This window comes from Battus philenor, unplaced genomic scaffold (assembly GCF_028537555.1).
Source record: "Battus philenor isolate CCGP_79_NKW_IND1 unplaced genomic scaffold, ilBatPhil1.0.hap1 SCAF_6, whole genome shotgun sequence".
NCBI classification, from domain to species: domain Eukaryota; kingdom Metazoa; phylum Arthropoda; class Insecta; order Lepidoptera; family Papilionidae; genus Battus; species Battus philenor.
The window spans coordinates 2,959,097-2,978,319 of NW_027181726.1; the positions used below are offsets into that span (position 1 = coordinate 2,959,097).

At 35.9% G+C, this 19,223-nt stretch overlaps 1 protein-coding gene across 1 annotated transcript; it reads left to right on the forward strand.

Moving 5' to 3' along the window:
• Nucleotides 1–119: 119 nt before the first annotated feature.
• Nucleotides 120–18,550, forward strand: Hira (histone cell cycle regulator-like protein). The gene is made up of 20 exons (XM_068773687.1): nt 120–209; nt 289–462; nt 1,327–1,488; nt 2,223–2,380; nt 3,657–3,765; nt 4,698–4,858; nt 6,281–6,449; nt 8,439–8,533; nt 8,612–8,782; nt 9,765–9,937; nt 10,678–10,836; nt 11,718–11,910; nt 13,005–13,107; nt 13,440–13,559; nt 14,167–14,313; nt 15,528–15,624; nt 15,921–16,061; nt 17,283–17,407; nt 17,648–17,739; nt 18,240–18,550. The coding sequence occupies exons 1-20, from the start codon at nt 173–175 to the stop codon at nt 18,375–18,377; spliced, it is 2,724 nt and encodes a 907-aa protein (XP_068629788.1). The 5' UTR covers nt 120–172; the 3' UTR covers nt 18,378–18,550.
• Nucleotides 18,551–19,223: the final 673 nt, after the last annotated feature.

The following is a 19,223-nucleotide window of genomic DNA, read 5'->3' on the forward strand; positions in this document are numbered from 1 at the left end:
TTAAACAGTAATTTGAACTAAAACAAAAATATAATTATATAATTACGTTCTGAAACTAGCTTATTATGTTCCGGGCGGTATATTGCTGTCATTGTCACTTGTATTAAAATAAATAAATGCAATATTGTTAATTTACACAAAGTTTCACATAAACGGACTCCTGATAATATAAATGAAGCTTCTAAAACCCAGTTGGGTTAATCACGATGGTATGTTGTTTAATATTGATTCATTATTTTTAATTGTTTATCATATTAAAAGTGTGTACACAAAATCGTTTGTTTTCAGATAAACCAATATTTTCAGTGGATATACATCCAACTGGTAAACGGTTTGCTACGGGAGGCCAAGGAGGAGATTCCGGACGGGTGGTCGTTTGGAACTTGAACTCCGTTCTTTTTGAAACAGTAGAAGTAGACCCTAATGTACCCAAAATGCTCTGCCAAATGGATAATCATCTAGGTTAGTTGTTAGAAATCAAGCTTTAAGCCCTTGCAAAAGGTATCGGCAAATAACCAGTTTTTTATGTTGCATAAACTTCCATTAACTATTGTATAAAATGAAAGTATGCTGCTCTTCTTAATTGAAAAAAAAAACTTTTGGGATAATACATTATTACAACCATAAACTAGTTGAATTTTAGAGTTAAGACACTAATAGTAAGCTATATAGCTATTATTCATTTAATAATTATTCATAATCCCACAAGATCAGTATGTCATTAATTTATTATAGAAATTTATTTCATTTAAGATGAAATTAATTAAATTATATTATTCACGGATCTTACAGATCACTTTTATCTCATTCATCATTTCATCAGATTGCTTTCATGATTTGATATAATATATTTTCAATATTTATAAAAATAGACTTGTAATGATTGCATCTAAATTTGTTATTTAATTGAAAGAGCACATTTATTTGTGACTTCAATATATATTTCAGATAAGATAAGCTCAAGTTTGGCCTGTTCAGATTTCCAGTCCAATTTTCAACACTTTATCATTTCATGGTGATTAGGGCCAAGGAATATGATTTTATGTATTAAAGTTAACAGATTTTGTTGATGTTACAGTAAAAGATTAAAGGAGTACTTTTGGTATTGTTTGAAATCTGCTCACAGTTCAATGTGTGAAGACTCTGACACTTTTGACTCGCTATTCATTTTAATCGGAAAAATAACAAATAAACATGCTCAAATAATTATAAATTAGTGTTAAGGCTAAAAATTTTGGATTTAATACTTCATATTCTATACTATGTATATACTTAATTATATATTACAAAGTGAATTAAATTAATGGTCATTCTTGTACATTTTAGCTTGTGTGAATTGTGTGAGGTGGAGTAATGGGGGTCGATACCTAGCATCAGGTGGTGATGATCGCCTTGTAATGGTGTGGGGCCTTAGTGTTGCAGCATCAGCCCCTGGCAAACACAAAGCTGAAACTTGGAGGTGTTTATCAACTTTGAGAGGTCATGCAGGTATGTTATTGAAGCTATTTCTTAAAAGTTGTCATTTCAACTTGATGATTAAGTATCTAATATGAATAAAAGACAGTATTTTTTCAAACCACTGTAAAATTATCTATTTATACTTTGCTAAATAATGCAACTCTACAACAATGTTACCTACATTGATAGTTTTTATTAAATGCTAGGGTCCATCATCTCTTTTTTAAGTTTGCTTACATATAAGTATTGTGTTATTTTCACCAATCAGTTATTTGCATGCATATACTTAAAGTTAGTATCAGCTTATAATGGTGAATTTAATAATTATTTATAAAAATCATGAATGTTGCAAAATTTTCTATTAAAAGGTTGATGACTGGAACAGAAAGACAACTATACCTACTTGTCAGAATGTGGTGAAAGTTTAATTTTAAAAGTTAAAAATAAAAAGTACCTAATGACTCGGATAGAAACCTTTACCCAATGCTAGCCTACTACTAACTACCTGAATTCTAATACTAAGAAGCCGCCTCCATAGTTTCTTAGATAAAAATAACTTTACTGAAATAAGTAGTATATTTTTGTCATTGTGTTATTTTGAAGTATCTTATAATAATGCCTTTTTCTTTCAAGAAATTGTTTTCATTTATTGAAATTGTTAGTAATAGCTATTACTTAACTTAGTGTTAGATATGGTATTCTGGGTCTTGGATCCTTCTTGGGTCTTAATAAAGGTATCTTAATCTAGTTATTAACATTTTTAGGGGATGTTCTGGATCTTGCTTGGTCGCCCCTTGACAAATGGCTGGCTAGTTGCAGTGTGGACAATACAATAATCATTTGGAATGCAGAGAAGTTTCCTGAGATGGTTTGTGTACTGAATGGTCACACAGGCCTTGTCAAGGGTGTTGCTTGGGATCCGGTGTGTATTATTTTTATTTTATGTAATGTGGACAATATTTTTAAAATATCTGTATTCTTCTATATGTAGACCATTGTTATCTATATATATGATACATATTTATATAGACACACAAGAGATTTTCATCTATGTCTACTCATCACATTATATCTGGATTTGTAAGGGTCTGAGACATAAAATTTAGCATTTTTTGACAAATCTAATTAATTCTTAATTACATTAAGTCAGCTAAGAACGGATAGTTTGGAAGAAGTTCCACTTGCAAGGGGGAATGAGAGGATGGATGATTAAAAAAAAGCTTAAATTCATATTCATATCTATGTAATTATAAAACAGGCCTCTACCAGAATTGTTTGGGCATCGTGCTATCTATGTGAAGGGTGCACAAGAGTCGCTAAGAAAATAATTCAGACACCAATATATTTTATTAAACACTACACTCACAATATATTCGCGACAACTTAATGTATTAAGGAGACCGGGAAGTGATGTCGCTTTCTTAAGTTAAAATCACGCGAGTATATTTTAACAAGTTTTTATTTCTAATCAACAATATATTAACCTTCGTTATCAACAACCTTTTGCCATCTAGTATATAAATTTTCAATGCCGGAGCGGTAATAATCGGTTTTTCTGTAAAATATGTCGATAGAAACGACAATACTTTCCAGTCCACCTAATATATTTATGAAAATCAATGTAAATTTAAAGTAAATAGTGTTCTTAATCAACATAAGAATAAAAATAAACTTTTATTATTTATATAATAACTTTTATTAGACTTCCTAAAGTGTCTAACTTAGGTTATACGATTTTATAACAAACCAAATAATGCTGTGAATATATATCTCTGTAAATTCAAGATATTTATTAAGCACAGGTTTTTTTAATAAAAATATTACTCTATTTAAAGTATGTTCACGTGATAAAAATGTTTAAAAATGAATCATTCTAATTTAAGAGTTCTTTTTTTTTGTAAAAACAATAAATTAAAACAACTCCAATAATAATTACAGACCTCTCCTAGTTTCTTGTAAGTTTTCTTGGTAGATAGCGTGTTAGGAACTAATGTGAATGTTAATTTTAAGCTGACATTTAAATGAAGTGATCCCTTATGATACAACTGCAAGGGCTATGTTTAGGCACGACTAGTTTTAATATACCAGTATACTCTTTAATTACTACCTCTTTTCGACTAAACATAATGAGTTTAATTGGTATGACTTAATTGAATGTTTTTCATTTAATTAACATGTTTTACTTTGTCTGTGAACAGGTGGGAAAATATTTAGCGTCACAATCAGACGATAAGTCACTGAGGGTTTGGAAAACAGCTGACTGGGCGCAAGAAATTGTAATTACTGAGCCGTTTGAAGAATGTGGAGGTAATGTTTTTATTTCAACTATGTTACATTAAGATTTATCACCACATAGAGTGTCATCATCACCATAACCGATGTTTACTGCAAGGCATAGATGTCCAAATATCGCCATGATAATCAGTCTTTTGATACCCACATCCTGCGACTTCCCGTGACACTAACAATGTTCTTGGTCCACTCTTTGTCTTGTCTCAGCGGGCTGGTTTTTGTAACCAATCAAGCCAACTCAACTCCTCGAGAAATCCCAGTAGATCATTGATGCTGCCGGCGATTTTGGGGACGCACCTTAGTGATCCGAGATAGTTAACCCTGTAGGGTGCTACATTCGTACACCGAAGTAGTACTTGAGCAGCATTCTCGTCGTCTTCCACGCAGGCTCTGCGCATAAGATTGTCCGTAACGCCTAATGTGTTTGTTTAAAAGACCATGACCGATTAAGGTACCTGCCAAAAAGTGCAGTCGGGGTCGCGACAGCCGAAGCAGGGCATTAGAAAGCCGGCAGCTTATGGTAGACATTGTCTCTTTTGCTTGTCGGCACTCCTCATGACTCGTCCATTGCTCACTGTGTTTACTCCTAGTAAGCTCTGATACTAGAGATCTGGCCTTACCCATTGCTTGGTGACTAGCACCGGGTGATAAACGACCGAGGTCTCTGGGCCAAGTCTCTGGGTCATCTACAGCATCGTTGCCTCTGGAGCCGCTATGACCTTTTATAGTTGTTACTTTAATTATTATTCTTGGTACTTATTTCAAGTATACGCTTTAGAAGATTCTACAAAGCGCGTTAGTACAACAATACCATTTTAGCTTGACTGATTTAAATGATTTATATTATAATGTAAGCATTAAAAATTGAAGAAGAAAAAGAGAGCTAACTTAGCAAGCGCTTGTATACTTGAATGAATTTAGTTTGATTTTTTAAATTTATTTAACAGGGACAACCCACGTACTGCGATTGTCATGGTCACCCGATGGACAATACGTGTTGTCTGCGCATGCGATGAACGGTGGTGGACCTACGGCGCAAGTGGTAGAGCGAGACGGGTGGCGGTGCGATAAGGACTTCGTAGGTCATCGCAAGGCCGTCACATGCGCGGTGAGCTTCCTATTGTAGATCATCATGATCGATCCTTTGAAAAGCTTACAATCATACTATTCCGAAATTTCATTTAGCCTTCATTGCAATGCATTATTAACATATACATTTGTGTTATTACTTGTCTTTGCTTTGATATATATATTTTATTTTAGTTTGGGATTTTTTTTCTTATTTGTTTATGTCAACCCCATTGTGACCATCATGAATATTTTCAAATAAAACATTAATTTTTTAAAAGTTTGTGTGAATGTCGCACATTCTCAACCAATTGTTTTATTCATTAGTTTTATATCAGCTCTAAAAAATTATATCGGTACACAATTCATTAATATTTATACAGGTTATACAAATTACGTATTATGTACGTAGAATATATAACACGTATTATCAAAATTATTGCCATTCAAAAAAGTTGTAGGTTTTGAAATATCGTGCTTTTTCTGTTACTGTGACCACAAATCTTAGATACGTTTTTTTACAAAGCCAAAATTTATACTGCATGCCAAAATTATTACTAAATTCAACTTTAACATATTGTATTGTAAAAAAATTACGTAACATTGATTTATATGATTTGACATCATGTCTGTATATTCATTTACATTTAGATTAAATAAGCACTTTATTCTAATTAAATTTTTGGTATAATTGTGTTTTTAACCAGTATATGCTGTTCCATTGAACACTTTTTTGATTTCTTGGTCGTTATCCTAGCCTTGGTAGAGGATTCAAGGAATTGCCTCCACAGGTCTATATGACCTGCTTTTCTGCGCGTTTCTGTTATTGTGAGCTCCGTCAGTACCCGCACAGATTCCGCTCATTGGGTTAATGATCACGCGCTTGGTATTTTCCCATCTATTCTTACGATAGCCAGCTTATCGAGACTATTTGATTGCATTCGAGTCATGTGGCAAAAATAGCCCTGATACCGCTTGTAGCAGACTTTTTCGATAATGTTTTAATTTTATAGAAGTTTGTTGATGGCAATACGTCATACTATACTATGTTAATGTACTATAAAAGACTTTGTATTATATATGTACAAGTATTTGTCAATAGTGGTTTTTTTTGTATGGCTCCCACTATAGGGGACCTCTAGTTCGTATCTTAAGAGGGACAGGGTTTTTTTATAATTCAATCATTTTTCACTTCTTTTTATATTTTTATACTCTCCCTTTTCGGAAAAAGGTGGTTTGTGACGGATCACAATCGGTCATACATTCCTCTATTTTTCTTCACAATATCTCACATTCCTTTAGCTTACTGTCTTCTTCTACACATCACCTTTCTTGCTTCCCTTTCGCTCCTAAAATATCACAGTAGGTTTCCATTCATATCACAGTACAATTTAATTCTTGTCTTTGGTTATTAAAGACCTTGTATTTAATGTCATTTAAAAATAAATCTTGGGGTCCACAGCGCTTCAATAACAATATATTCGTGAAGGAAGGCAAGAAGTGCTGTTGTGCAGCAGTGGGCTCACGCGACCGGGCACTGTCTATCTGGCTCACCTCTCTGAAACGACCCCTCGTTGTGGTCCATGACCTCTTCAGTGACAGCGTGCTCGACCTCTCCTGGAGCTCCGACGGTAAATAACAAGCGACCTTTCTTTCAGAATTCAAAATGTATTTATTTATGTAGGTATTTTCAGGCTCGGAATATTAAACTGCTGAGAACAGTTAACCAGAAGCTTGTCAATTGTGCCAATAAATAAATTTACTGTGTGTAAACAAGTAAATACTTTTAATTCTAGATTTCAAACTAAGAAAAGAAAAGTCTAAAACATATTGTAGGATTTTAATTCCTTGTGTTTATCATATGAAGGTACTAATTATATACTTAATCTATTAAAACTGCTTCTGTTGTATTCATTATTAGTGTTTTATGAGGCACTAGGATCCCTTTAATCCTTTACTTTGGCGCTACTCGATACTATGCCGAGGCACATTTGGAAGACTGTTATTATCCCCGTTAGTAAGAAAGAGACTAATATATAGCTACTTCCGCTATGCAGCAGAAGTCGTGCAATGCACCGCCCGCCAGCCCGCTGGTAAATGCGCGTGCGGTAAACAATGCGAAACACAACCACTACTGTTAATTCACTCAACACGTGTTTCACCCCTCCACGGAGCATCGTCAGGAGTAATGTTACACCGACCAGTGCCAAACACAGAGTACAAACTCGTAGACTAGAGCATAAGATCAGAAGGAGGCCTAACGAAATGGGCAGAGACGCGCCTCGTGTGTTCCCCACTACAAATATGGCCTTCGGAATCGTGGGTTCCCAAACTCCCACTAGATTTAGCGACTGAGGGCGGACGATAGATTGAGACAGTCTTGAACCATCAAAATAACTTAACGAAGGTTTTAGTGGTAGTGTGAACAACGCATACCCCGAGACGGGATATCCGTAACACCACAGCGCGAGAGATTGCAGGTGGTCCTTAACCAGGACATACTGTCGTCTGTCACAATAAGAACATTCGAAAGATTTCGTTTCGAAAATAAAAATATAAAATCACAAGGTCAGGACCGGTTAGGGTAATCGAAATCATTTCCAGGTTTATTTATTTATTTACTCATTATGCACACAAAAAAAATTACAATGGCGGATTTAACGTCATAGGCGTTCTCTACCAGTCTACCTTAGGGTAAAAGGGAAATAATCGAAGCAAGTGCTTAAACTGTACTAAAATAGAACATACCTACTAATGATACAATAACAATACATACATATATACCTCGTATAAATATTTATATACAATACATAGATAATATATACAGATAATATGATAAATATACTTCGCGTAGATAAATATAAATAATAATAACTACTGTTGTGTAGATTCTGATAATTTCTGACGCATACGTTCCCGAAGTTTCCGTTTGAAACTGTAACGGCATTTTGCCATCCATTCCGTTGCTGCCTTTTCAGGTTCACTACGCACAAACTTAACCTAACCGGCACAATTAGAGGAACACTAAAAAGAGGTAGATTTTTAAAAGTTTTTGTAAATCTTGAGAACTATTTTTTAATAACGTGTAAGTACCCTCTTAAGAAATAACATAATTTAAAATTATAACACTTTTGTGATGCGGTGACAGGTTTTATAGTTCTTTTGAGAATTTGCTGATATCGAGTGTCCTGATTGTTTCTGATAAGAACTTTGTTGGATGCTGTGCGTTGAGACTGTGGTTCATTTAACTGTTCTTTCAACAGTGCATATTGTTCTGATACAAAATGATAGATTTACCAGCAACTTCAGTGGCTAGGGCAGTAACCATGATCGAGGAGGGGCATAGCTACCGTTCAGTCAGTCGCGCATTGGGTGTATCGACATCGGTGGTTCATCGCGTTGTACGACGCTACTGGACGACTGGGTCTTACGTGAGGAGACGACGACAAGCCAGAAATCGGTCAACCAGTGACGTAGATAACCGTCTTATCGTCACGCAGACTTTAAGGAATCATCGACAAATTTCTGTTCAGACCCGAAATAGATCGCGTAATATAACTTACATTTAATTTCAATTAATAATTGATAATGATTATAAAGTGTGTAAATGATGTTTTCAGGTCTGAATCTTTTGGCATGCAGCTCAGACGGTACGGTAGCTTGCATACAATTCACAAATAAAGAGATCGGTACACCGCTGACAATCGATGAAAAGGTATATTAAAAAGTTTTAAACAAATAATTATATTTACTTTACTAAAGGTTCTAATCTCACCATGTTTGTTTTCCTTAGAATGCATTCTATGAAAAGATTTATGGAAAATGTTTTGTCAACGAGTCCGGAGGTGATTTGACGTCGAACCTTCTCGTCGAGTGTCCGGAGATACTTCTGGCACGCGAGAAGCAGGAGGCGAAGAAAGAAACGGCTAAAGAAGAAACTACGCCTAAGAGCGATAAGTCACAGGTAAGCAACTGGTGCGATGCTAGGAGATCCCGGAGTTCTTTGACCCACTTTTAGGTAGAAAAAGCTGCCGTGTGACTTCTACTTCAATCCCAAAATGAAAACTAAAAAGCAGTGTGGTTAGTTGCACAGAATAATATAAAAAAAATTAATTAAATAAATATAAGGATCAATAGTCGGCATCTTTGTTTTTAGTTTACATCTAACTATTAATGTTCTACCTACAGGCAAAAAGGATAGTATCTGAACTAACTCTAACGCCAAACTTTTAAGTAAATTTTTTCTTTTTAATTTTCTGAAATTAATATTTATTTAGTATATATCTTATACTAGATACTTGTTTAAGTTAATCATGAATCTATATGGTTTTTATTAGATGCGTGGTCCAAATTTTTTTATAATTTTTATAAATTAAAAATTTTTAATCAAATAAATTTATAAACAGAGCAGGTCTTCTTCGTTTCGGCTGATAGATGCCTACTGCAAAGTATAGGCTTCCCCAAAAACTGTAACAATCACTGGTTTTGCATAGCCCTATTCCATCGAGTTCCCGAGACCTCAATTTTGTTATCGGTTCACGTAATGGGAGCTTACCTACGCCACTTGAGAACATGTGGGTCTGAACTGTCATCCGTTGCACGAGCGATATATCCGCCCACCGCCACTTCAGACGCGTAATTCTTTGAGCTACGTTGGTGACCTCTCGTCGTTGGCCTCTGGATGACCTTGAGCCTTATAGGGCCCACCGCGACGACGTTTCAGAATCGTAAGCTAACACCGGTAACTAGTCAAAGACAGTTAACTATGTCTACGAGATCTACGAGGCTAATGTCCAGCAGTGGGCGTCCCATGGTTAAAATAAAGATGATGAAAAAAAAACCATATAACTTATGTTGGCATTGTCCAAATAGTTTAATTCTCCGGAAGGATGGTTGTGTATCTTTAACAAAAATGTGTGTGATCTAAATTTAAAATAAATGAACAGAGCGCACCAGTGGCGACGTCCCCGGTGTGCGGTGGTACAGCGAGCAACACTCAGAGCTCGGTGCTGGCCAGCACTCCTCTGCGGCCCGTGGACCGGCAGATAGAGACGCGCACGTCAGACGGCAAGCGTCGCATCACGCCCGTCTTCATACCGCTCACGCACGCGGACGCCAAGTTAGAACCCTTAAATAATCTCATCATCTCAATCATCCTTTAGTATCGTGGTCTTTCTGGTTGTTCAAGATACCATGCCTCTGGGGGAGATTGATTGAGAAAGATTAAGTAACGGGCTGATTGAATGGACCACTAATACCCGCCTCGTCTTCAGCGCCCATGCCTTAGGCGACTTCAGTATAGTTGAAAAATTCAATAATAATCATCTAAATTTCAATAATATTCATCTAAATTTCAATAATTATAATCTAAATTTCAATTTTCTTCATCATTTAAAATTCATTAATAATTATCTAAATTTTAATAATTATCATCTAAAATTACAAAATAATAATAATTATTATTTTAATTTTTATTATTGTCATCTAAAATTCATTAATAATTATGTACATTTTAATAATTATCCTCTAAAATTCAATAATAATTATCTAAATTTTAATTACAATATTCTAAATTTTAGTGATAATTATCTAACTTAAATAATAAACGTCTAAATTTCAATAATAATCATCTAAATTTTAAAAAGACAAACATCTAAATTTAAGTAATAACTTTCTATATTTTAATAATCACGTTTCAATACAATCATAAATGATTGTAATACTAGTCATATAAATATTAATAAAAGTCGTCTAAATTTCAATATAGGCATAATATATACTAATATTACTGCACGCATGGTGCAAAATGCCGATAAAGTTAGTTATTATTGTGCCTGAGTTTGCATTTTTAATTTACAGCGAGTCCTTGGGGTCCCAGCCCGGCGGATCAGAGAACTGCTTCAGCACTTCGTCTCAGAGCAAGTCGCGCATCCGCGTGGAGCGACGCGACGACATCGTCATCCACCCGAACGTGAGCAACCACGCCAACACCTCGCAGAGCAGCAAAATGAACGACAAGTGAGACGCACTGTGTTCTCTTACATCAAGTCAAATTATTATTTGCTATATATTATTCCAACTGTAAAAAGCTTTGCAAAGAGTAATCGGTGGCGATTTAATACACGGGTATCTTTGAATGTACACATGAATTTGCAGTGATTGTTTAAAGATGTAAATGCTTTAGATGGTTGAATTTATATCACAGGGGAAGCGAACCTTCTTGATAGTCGAAGTCACACACAGACCTTGTTCCGTCACCATCTGGCATCACCTTCAAACTTGTGATAAAATATATATATAATCTAGTAATTTCTCTGACTATGAATATGGCCAGAACATATACGGCTAAATTTTAGCCTGGCAATGGCGACCGACCAACTCGATGATCGGACTTCTCGGACGCTCTTGTGTCAGAATGCTGAACGGGTATTGTTGGCGAGTGACAGCCAAAGCCGAAGCTCCTCGTAGGGAGCCTTGAGCTTAGTCACTCCATGTAACGTTCACCGAAACCATCTAATAGCTAGGCAGGCTAGGTCTCCCGATCCTCAATAGGCGCACTCTGTTCCCTACCACCTCAAACCTGCAGAATCTGCAAATGCCATTTGAGTAGCAGTGGAAGTTCGATCCAAAAAAAGCTCAGAATTATAACACTACTATTTATTTATATTTATTTACTAATATTTTCCAATTTTCACCATTAACAGTCTTCACTAATTCATCACCACATGTACGTCATATGAATAAATCAAAATTACTTTTTGTTAATCTGCAACTTAAAATTTTGAGATTAATTTTTATTTTCATATTCTTTGTTCAGTCTACTAAGGTAGATATTATAATGGGTAAGATTTAGGTGAAGTAAATTCGAGTGAGTAATAAATAAGTTAATTATGTTTCAGCGGTTTAGATCAGAGGCTTCGGAAGCGCGGCGGCGGTGTTCTACCAGGACCTCGTGCAGAGGAATTGGCGGCACGCGCGGGCGGTTCGGGAACTCCGGGCACGGGGGCGGGACCGCCAAGAGTGTCCCTGCCTGCGCCCGTGCTTGGCGCCGCCGGTCCCGTGGTTAGGGCTGCGGGGGCTTTACGCCTGCAGGTTAGCACCGCTACAATCCTACCCAGATCAATTTAGCTCGAAGAAGTGGCGATGGACATGCTTTGGCTGTCGGGCTGACCCTCGAATGGATCCCTCCTTAGATATATTTTAGGAATGTACAGGCCTCTGAGAGCAAGGATATGGGCTCAAATAATGACGACTACTTTTTGGGAACAAATATAGGCCTCATGCAAAAGTAACATAACAGCAATTCAAATAATTTTTCTGGAAGATTCATAAATAAAACAGTTCAATATATCCGCTTATATTTATCCTTTTGAGATACAAAATGACCCTAATTAGGGTGTTATAAAGGGAGTGCCATAATAAAGTTCACTTTCGAAAATATAAAAATAAATATTGTGCTTTGCCGAATATATCTAAATAAATATAGATATTTTCGAGGGAGGCCTAAGCCTTGCAGTGCACGTCTATGGGCAGTAACTATGACTTCGAGCCTAGACATTTTATCTATTTGACATTTTCAGGCTAGTCGAGTCACCGCCAGTACCCAAAGCATCCGTTTAACTCGGTTCATTGGACAAAGAAGCTATATATTTTAGGGTTATATTGCATTTTTCCAAAATAGTAATTTTTCGCAAGCCGCAATCAAATGTTTTAACTTCATCAGATATACAAAAAAGTTGTCAAAAATTACAGAAATTATATTTATTAAAAACATAACAAGTAGTACAAAATAAGTGTAATGAATTTAAATATTGAACATTTATTTAATTTTTATGATAATTCTTTAAAATTTGGTGTAATTAGTGACAGCAGTGGTGTAAAGACGCTGATTAGTTAATACTGGCCAGTGTTTGATTTTCACGATCATATTTTTTTAAAATGTTATGACAAAAATGAAAAAAAAGCTAGGGTACATTGCATGCCGCATATGGTTCGCCAGCCCCAGGTTGGCCACCTCTATTATATTACATAGAAAGGTGGAGGTAGAAGTAGGGGTGTCGTTTCTCAAGTAAGTAAGTTCACAGTACCAAGCTAATTGTATGGTAAATACGACATTTAAATGATCAGTGCACATAATAGTGTAAAAAGTTTTTAGTTATGTTCATATGTTTTACGTGCTTTTTCAGGTCGTGAACAAGGCGTGCAACACTCACTACGGAACCCTGTCCAGGCTCCAGCTCATCCCTAACAACTCTGCCTCCAATGATCCCATTTGGGAAACTTATTTAGGTGACATTATTTTGTTGTTAAATTATAAATTAGTGACCTGAAAAATCTTTTGAGCCACTGACACTGTAATTTTTGTATATAAATATATAAAATACCCTTTCTATGTGTAATTGCACGTCTAAAGTGGCTGTGGGCCAGGTGCATCACTCGATGGTTGGTGGGGCCGAAAGGTTCTGGAGTGGTGGTCACGAATAGGTAAACTCTGCGTTAGAGACCCTTCCACATGACCGACGTTATTGATAGAGTCGCAGGAAGTCCTTGGATGCTTTACGGAGGGCGTCTATATAAAGAATCTATCGAAGAGAGTGTTGACTTGTGCGTTTCGTTCGCAGGGTCGCCGGTGACGTGCATCGCGTGCGACGCGCGCTGGGCGTGCGTGTCTTGTGCGGACGGCTCGCTGCACGTGTGGCGACTTGCGCGTACGCACGCCGCTCGCGCCCTCCCGCCTCTAGGTACAAAATTTTAATTGGATATTTACATTCTTACTGTTTGGATATTTGCTTTTTCTTTTCATAGAGTACGAGATACCAGTGAACGCCCAGTGCATATTGGTGACAACTATCTTTCGAATTTTAGACCCAAGAATAAGTAGGACCGTTAACCATGTCTCGGGTAGAGTTGGCTACATAAGCGAATGATATATGATCGTAACCGTTTTAATTACTGCTTCTTATAAGCTAAACGTGTTTTTAGTAGAATTATTTTTATCATTGTGGCTAGCTGTTTATTTAAGAATTCTGTTTTTTACACTCTGTATAAAAAAGAATAATTACTAAAATACACTTAATAAAAAGAAGTTAATTTTTATAATAAAATTACTTGCTGAGACATATTTTTTTTACTTTAAAGAATTGAAGTATTTTCATTTAAGAACATAATTTTTAACAAAGGTAGATTATTAATTCGCACTACTCAATGCAATTTCATAAATTTCTTGGTTAAAATACCAAAAGTTATGCAATAGGCAGTTTTTTTATGTTAAACGTTGTCACTAGAGCGGGGACGATTAAAAAAGTATTATTTAGCGGAATATAAAAATACTGAAATATTTCGTTTCAGCCCTAATGTCGCAGGCAGCTAAAATGACGCTTTCTGGTGACACGCTGCTGGTGGTGACGACTGCTGCGGAGCTCGCTATATGGGAGCTGGAAAACGCTTCCTGTGTGATCAGGCCTTTGTGTTTCCGGAATCTGCTATCACATGGTGGTAAGTAGGTTATATATTGACCTCTTTTTAGGATATGACAGCTCAATAGCTTTTTCGGAAACCTCGTTGGGGGGACTGCTTTGCACCTGGCGCATTGGTGCTTGATTTGGAATTGGCATTCTAATGAAAGGGTTCCCGAGAGGCTCGATCCTCTACTTGGTCGGATGTTATTGCCTGGCTCCCACTTCAAGAAAGAAAGCTTCTGTCTCTAAAGGATTGGGCTGACCTCATTATAAGTTTGAAATATTGCTTAATAATGGGTGTTCTTTTTAATTTACGTATTTGAGACGAAATAAAATAATAGAACGTCTGTATACAAATAAGTACGAAGAAATTGAAGAAATTATTTATAATCATAAATAACAATCTTAAATGTTAGTACATTACAATTATTTCAAGAAGCAGAAAAAAACACAAACCTGCGTTCATACACGCATATAAAAATATAAAGGGAATAAAAAATTATAATTAAATGGAATATTCATTCAACACTAGAACTGTTATTGATCGTCAAGTTGTAATTTATTTATTTCAATCTGTTTTGTTTTTTACTGTACACTGCTTTGTAGTTATGGAGAAGAAGCAGAAGAAAGTCCACAAAACACATCTTTTAATATAGTTTAACAATACAGATTTGTACACAATTTTTTTTCAGATAGCCTAAATGAAAGCATGTTTCCTTAAACAAGTGTTGTTATATATTTAAAAAGACATCCAAACCCTTTGATGTTATTTAGTTGCTGAGATTTTATATTTGTTGAATGGAAAGAGCTAGGCTTGTAGTTTTGCTTCTAGATCAATTCAGAACAATCAAGTACACCAACATAAGTCTAATAACTGTTAGTCTGAGGTGGCAGTAGGCAGTTGCCGTTGGGGTCGAAAGATTCTAGAACGGCGACTACGTACCGTGTCTCGAGCCAAGCGTGTACACAGAGGTCCAGTAACTTCTAAGGTCGTCAAACCTCGATTTTTAGGGTCGGTCTCTTCTGCTTATTGTGTCTTCTAGGTGTCCATAAAATACACCGTAATGGTGTCCACTAATCATTTATATCTATCTCACATGACTGACGCATGCCCAATTTCGTTTTCTTCTTTTTAAATATCCAAGCTTGTTATTTTTCAAGTACCATTGATAAGTTTAAAGTTTTTATAAATGTTTGTTTACGCTTAATTTTGGTAGATATTACTATTAAAAAAAATTATTTTGTTTCCAGTTTCAGTCACAAACTGCTCGCTACTGGAGGACGGCAGCCCCATGATATCGCTTAGCAACGGAAAAAGTTATATTTACAGTCAAAAATTATGTGCATGGTGAGATTTATCATATATCTTTTTAAATAATAACATGTATAGTTCGCGCCAAATTTCTTGTTCATTGAGTATTACAGTCAGAAAGGCGATGTTTCATATCAACATCTGTTTTTTTTTTTTTCATAAAGTAAAAGTGTTGTGTCTACTATATATCCCGTCATTTTTCTATATTTTTTAGTTATTGATAGTAACCTTAACATAAATGAAAATTTGTAAAAAAATATCCGAATTTGTGGAACCATTTTTTTATTTAGATATTCATTACATTGCTAGTAATTGTATATGTGTACTTATAGGGTGGTGTGGGTCGACGCATGTGACCCGGTGCGACGCGCGGGGGGCGGAGCACGAACGCACACACGCGCACCGCTCACGCGCCGCCCCCTCCACGTGCCGCAGACCCCCTCCGCACCTGCGCTGCGACCCAACAACGCCAGGTTACACAAATCAAATTACATGTACTTTTGAATCGATCATTTAAAAATTACAAGTAGTAAGGCTGATAATTAAATTTAACGCTCTCCATGCCACGTGGGGCGTATACGACCCACGCTGCGATTTCCGTGCAGGCCATTAGCAGTTCTCATTAGAAAACAAAGAATTTTTAAAAAAATAATTGTAGGGTCGAATATAAATACATCACGCATACGCGTACGTAATGCATATTAAAATTTTAACTTTTTCCCGCTAATTATAGCTTTGCAGTATTGAAAAAGTGTAAATCATATGACTTAAACGAGATTTTTTTAATTTTTAAAGTGTGGTTCGTATACGCCCCACGCGGCCTGAATGGAAAATCTTCAAAAATTACCATCGCACGGAGCGTGTTAATAATTTTTGATTATAATATCAACCATGTAAACGAGCCAACAAATTAAGATCCAAGCATTTCCATCAACAAGAAACTTGAATGCTGTATATTTATGTAATAATATACTATTTTTTAAATTTAAAACTAAGAAAATTAAAAAAAGGTCTAGCATATCTTGTGGATCTTTCACGTTTCAAGTTATACGAGTATTGTGGTAATGTTCTAACAAGGAAGCAAAAGGACCGACGACAGTGTCTGGAAGCGGGCAGCACAAGATCGAACTTCACTGCGATCTTTTGGTCTATGCCTTGCAAAAGGCTTCTGCCGCAAAATCCGCTGCCTTGATGATGATGAATATTCTAACTGCTCTTCAAAAAGACATCAACGTAAAATGAAATTGTTAGAAAAAAAAAATCAATTTGGGACGTCCTAGCATTTTACTTTTAATCTCAAGCAAGCGCAGCTTAGGTCCATCCACAAGGAGGTGGACATCAGAGATTGTTAAGATCATTGGAAAACGTTAGATGCGCCTCTTTCAAACACTCTCAAAATGATTATATATGTTAATCATAAATTCATTATCCATATTAAAGTTATTAACGCCATATCTCACAATTCAAGTCAGGTGTTTCAAACATTTTTGATAAAATTATTAATATTATTGTAAGATATAATGTATCATTTGTATCCGAAAAGAGTGTCATAGCCGTACGAGATGGTACTGCGAGAATGGTGTCATATTCCGAAATGGGTGTCCATAATACAAGTGGGGCGTCGTATGAATGATGATACTATGTGGTATATGAAATATGTATCTATAGTTGATTGTTTGCGAATCTATTTGTAGCGGGTGCGGTGCGGGCGCGGCGCGCAGCTGGCTGGAGGCGCAGGTGGCAAGCTGCCTGCACCTGCGCCTGGCTAAGGACTACCGCCACTGGCTCTCTTCACTCTTCACCCATCTCGTCAACCACGGTCAGTGCAAATACAGTTTTTAAAAAAATACTAATTTTATCATTTTTTTGGTGGTATTAAAAACAATTATTTTTTTTTAAGTATAACAATTTTCTCACGTGGTCAAGTTATTTCATTTCTCTATCTCTCTCCACCTTTCCCTGTTTTAGGCAGTGAGAGTGTGCTTGCTGTACGTTACCATCATAATACTATCTTTATATTTCAGAATTTGGTTATCTCAAGAGTATTCTCCTTTTTCAGGTAGTGAAGAGCAGTTGCGTACGATACTGGACGACCTGCTGGGACCTAGCCACTGCACCTCCACGCCGAAAAAATGGCAGGCTACAGTCCTGGTCGGTAAACATCTATTACATATAATTACTAATAAAAATATGTACTAATAATAATATATAAAAAATGATGTGTGTGTATATATATATATATATATATATATATATATATATATATATATATATATATATATGGGAACCAGAGTAAAGTCGTTTCTGTCGACTTATTTTACAAAAAAACCGATTGATTTTTACCGCTCCGGCATTAAAAATATGGTGAATATAATGTAGTCGTGTGAATTTCACTTAAGAATGCGACATTACTTTCCGGTCCCCCTAATATATTGTATTGTATATACGCATATTTTCCTCAGCCCTGAACAAATATGGAATTCAATCAATTTATATTAATAAATATATACTAATAAACAAAATTTAATGACACAACTTCAATGTCAAAAGCACATTAGAAATATCAATCCTTATTTTTTTTAAATCTACATTATATTGTAGCTTATTTTTAAGTCGTAGAACGATGTTTAATAATGTGGTAACTGTTACAGGGTATCAAAAAGCATGAGATATTGGAGGAAATGCTAGCGCTGCTCGTGAAGCAGTTGAGGTGGCAGCGGCTGTACACCGAGTACTCGGAGCAGCTCGGCGACGTGCGGCGTGCGGATGCACCCATCAACGGACACTGACGTATCGCCACCAACCACTCCCCACTCCTTGTACCCTCACGCACCACCCGCAGCGTCCACAAGGATAAAGTGACTAGGTGAGATGAACTTTCGGAATGTGGACTAGGTGACCTGCAAAACCTAACCGTAAAGCAGATACTAAAATTTTAAATAAGCAACCATTTGAAAACTGTCTTCCTAATATACCACATAATTAAAGCTTTAGATTTTAGTGAAATGTTGATGGGTGTCCCATAAATTAACGTCAGGTCAGGTGAGGTACTGATTACTTTGCCCACCTTTAACCCCTCAATAATGCCATTGCGACGGATTTGTCCCAAGACTTTGAGGAACTGGAAAACCGCTGGTACTACGGTAGTATGCGAAAGAGTTCCCGTAACTTTAACAAACATCAAACAAGACGGGGTTTTAGTCACGCGGTAGTAGTTTAATGTTCTAAAGTGGAATTTCCCTACAAGACAATCAAGTAAAGGAAGTGGGATAAACCTATGGGTATTTCTTTAATGAAATGAATAATTTTGCATAAAATTATCTAGAAATTTTTTTTCTTAATACGGCTGATTAAAGTCTGTGTTAATAATTAAGACACAAAATTGTAAAATTTTTGTCCATGGCTTTTAAAATATTTATTGACGGGAATACGAAAGTGAAAAAATATTTGTAAAGTAAAAATTTGCTGAACATGTTAATAAAAAGAACATGACAGGATATCACATAAAATTCGTTTACTTTTTTGAATGACAATACTTTGAACAATACGCGACTTATAATAAATTTTCTGAGGTCAACCATTACCACCTGACCTTATAACCCGATTTTGACTTGAAATTGATTTATGGGCCATGC

Excerpts from the sequence above, each read along its gene's own strand:
- Hira (XM_068773687.1), top strand. The coding sequence starts at position 173 with ATGAAGCTTCTAAAACCCAGTTGGGTTAATCACGATG. Across the intron at positions 9,938-10,677 it reads CTCACGCACGCGGACGCCAA|CGAGTCCTTGGGGTCCCAGC; the intron begins GTTAGAACCCTT and ends TTTAATTTACAG. Across the intron at positions 13,560-14,166 it reads TCGCGCCCTCCCGCCTCTAG|CCCTAATGTCGCAGGCAGCT; the intron begins GTACAAAATTTT and ends ATTTCGTTTCAG.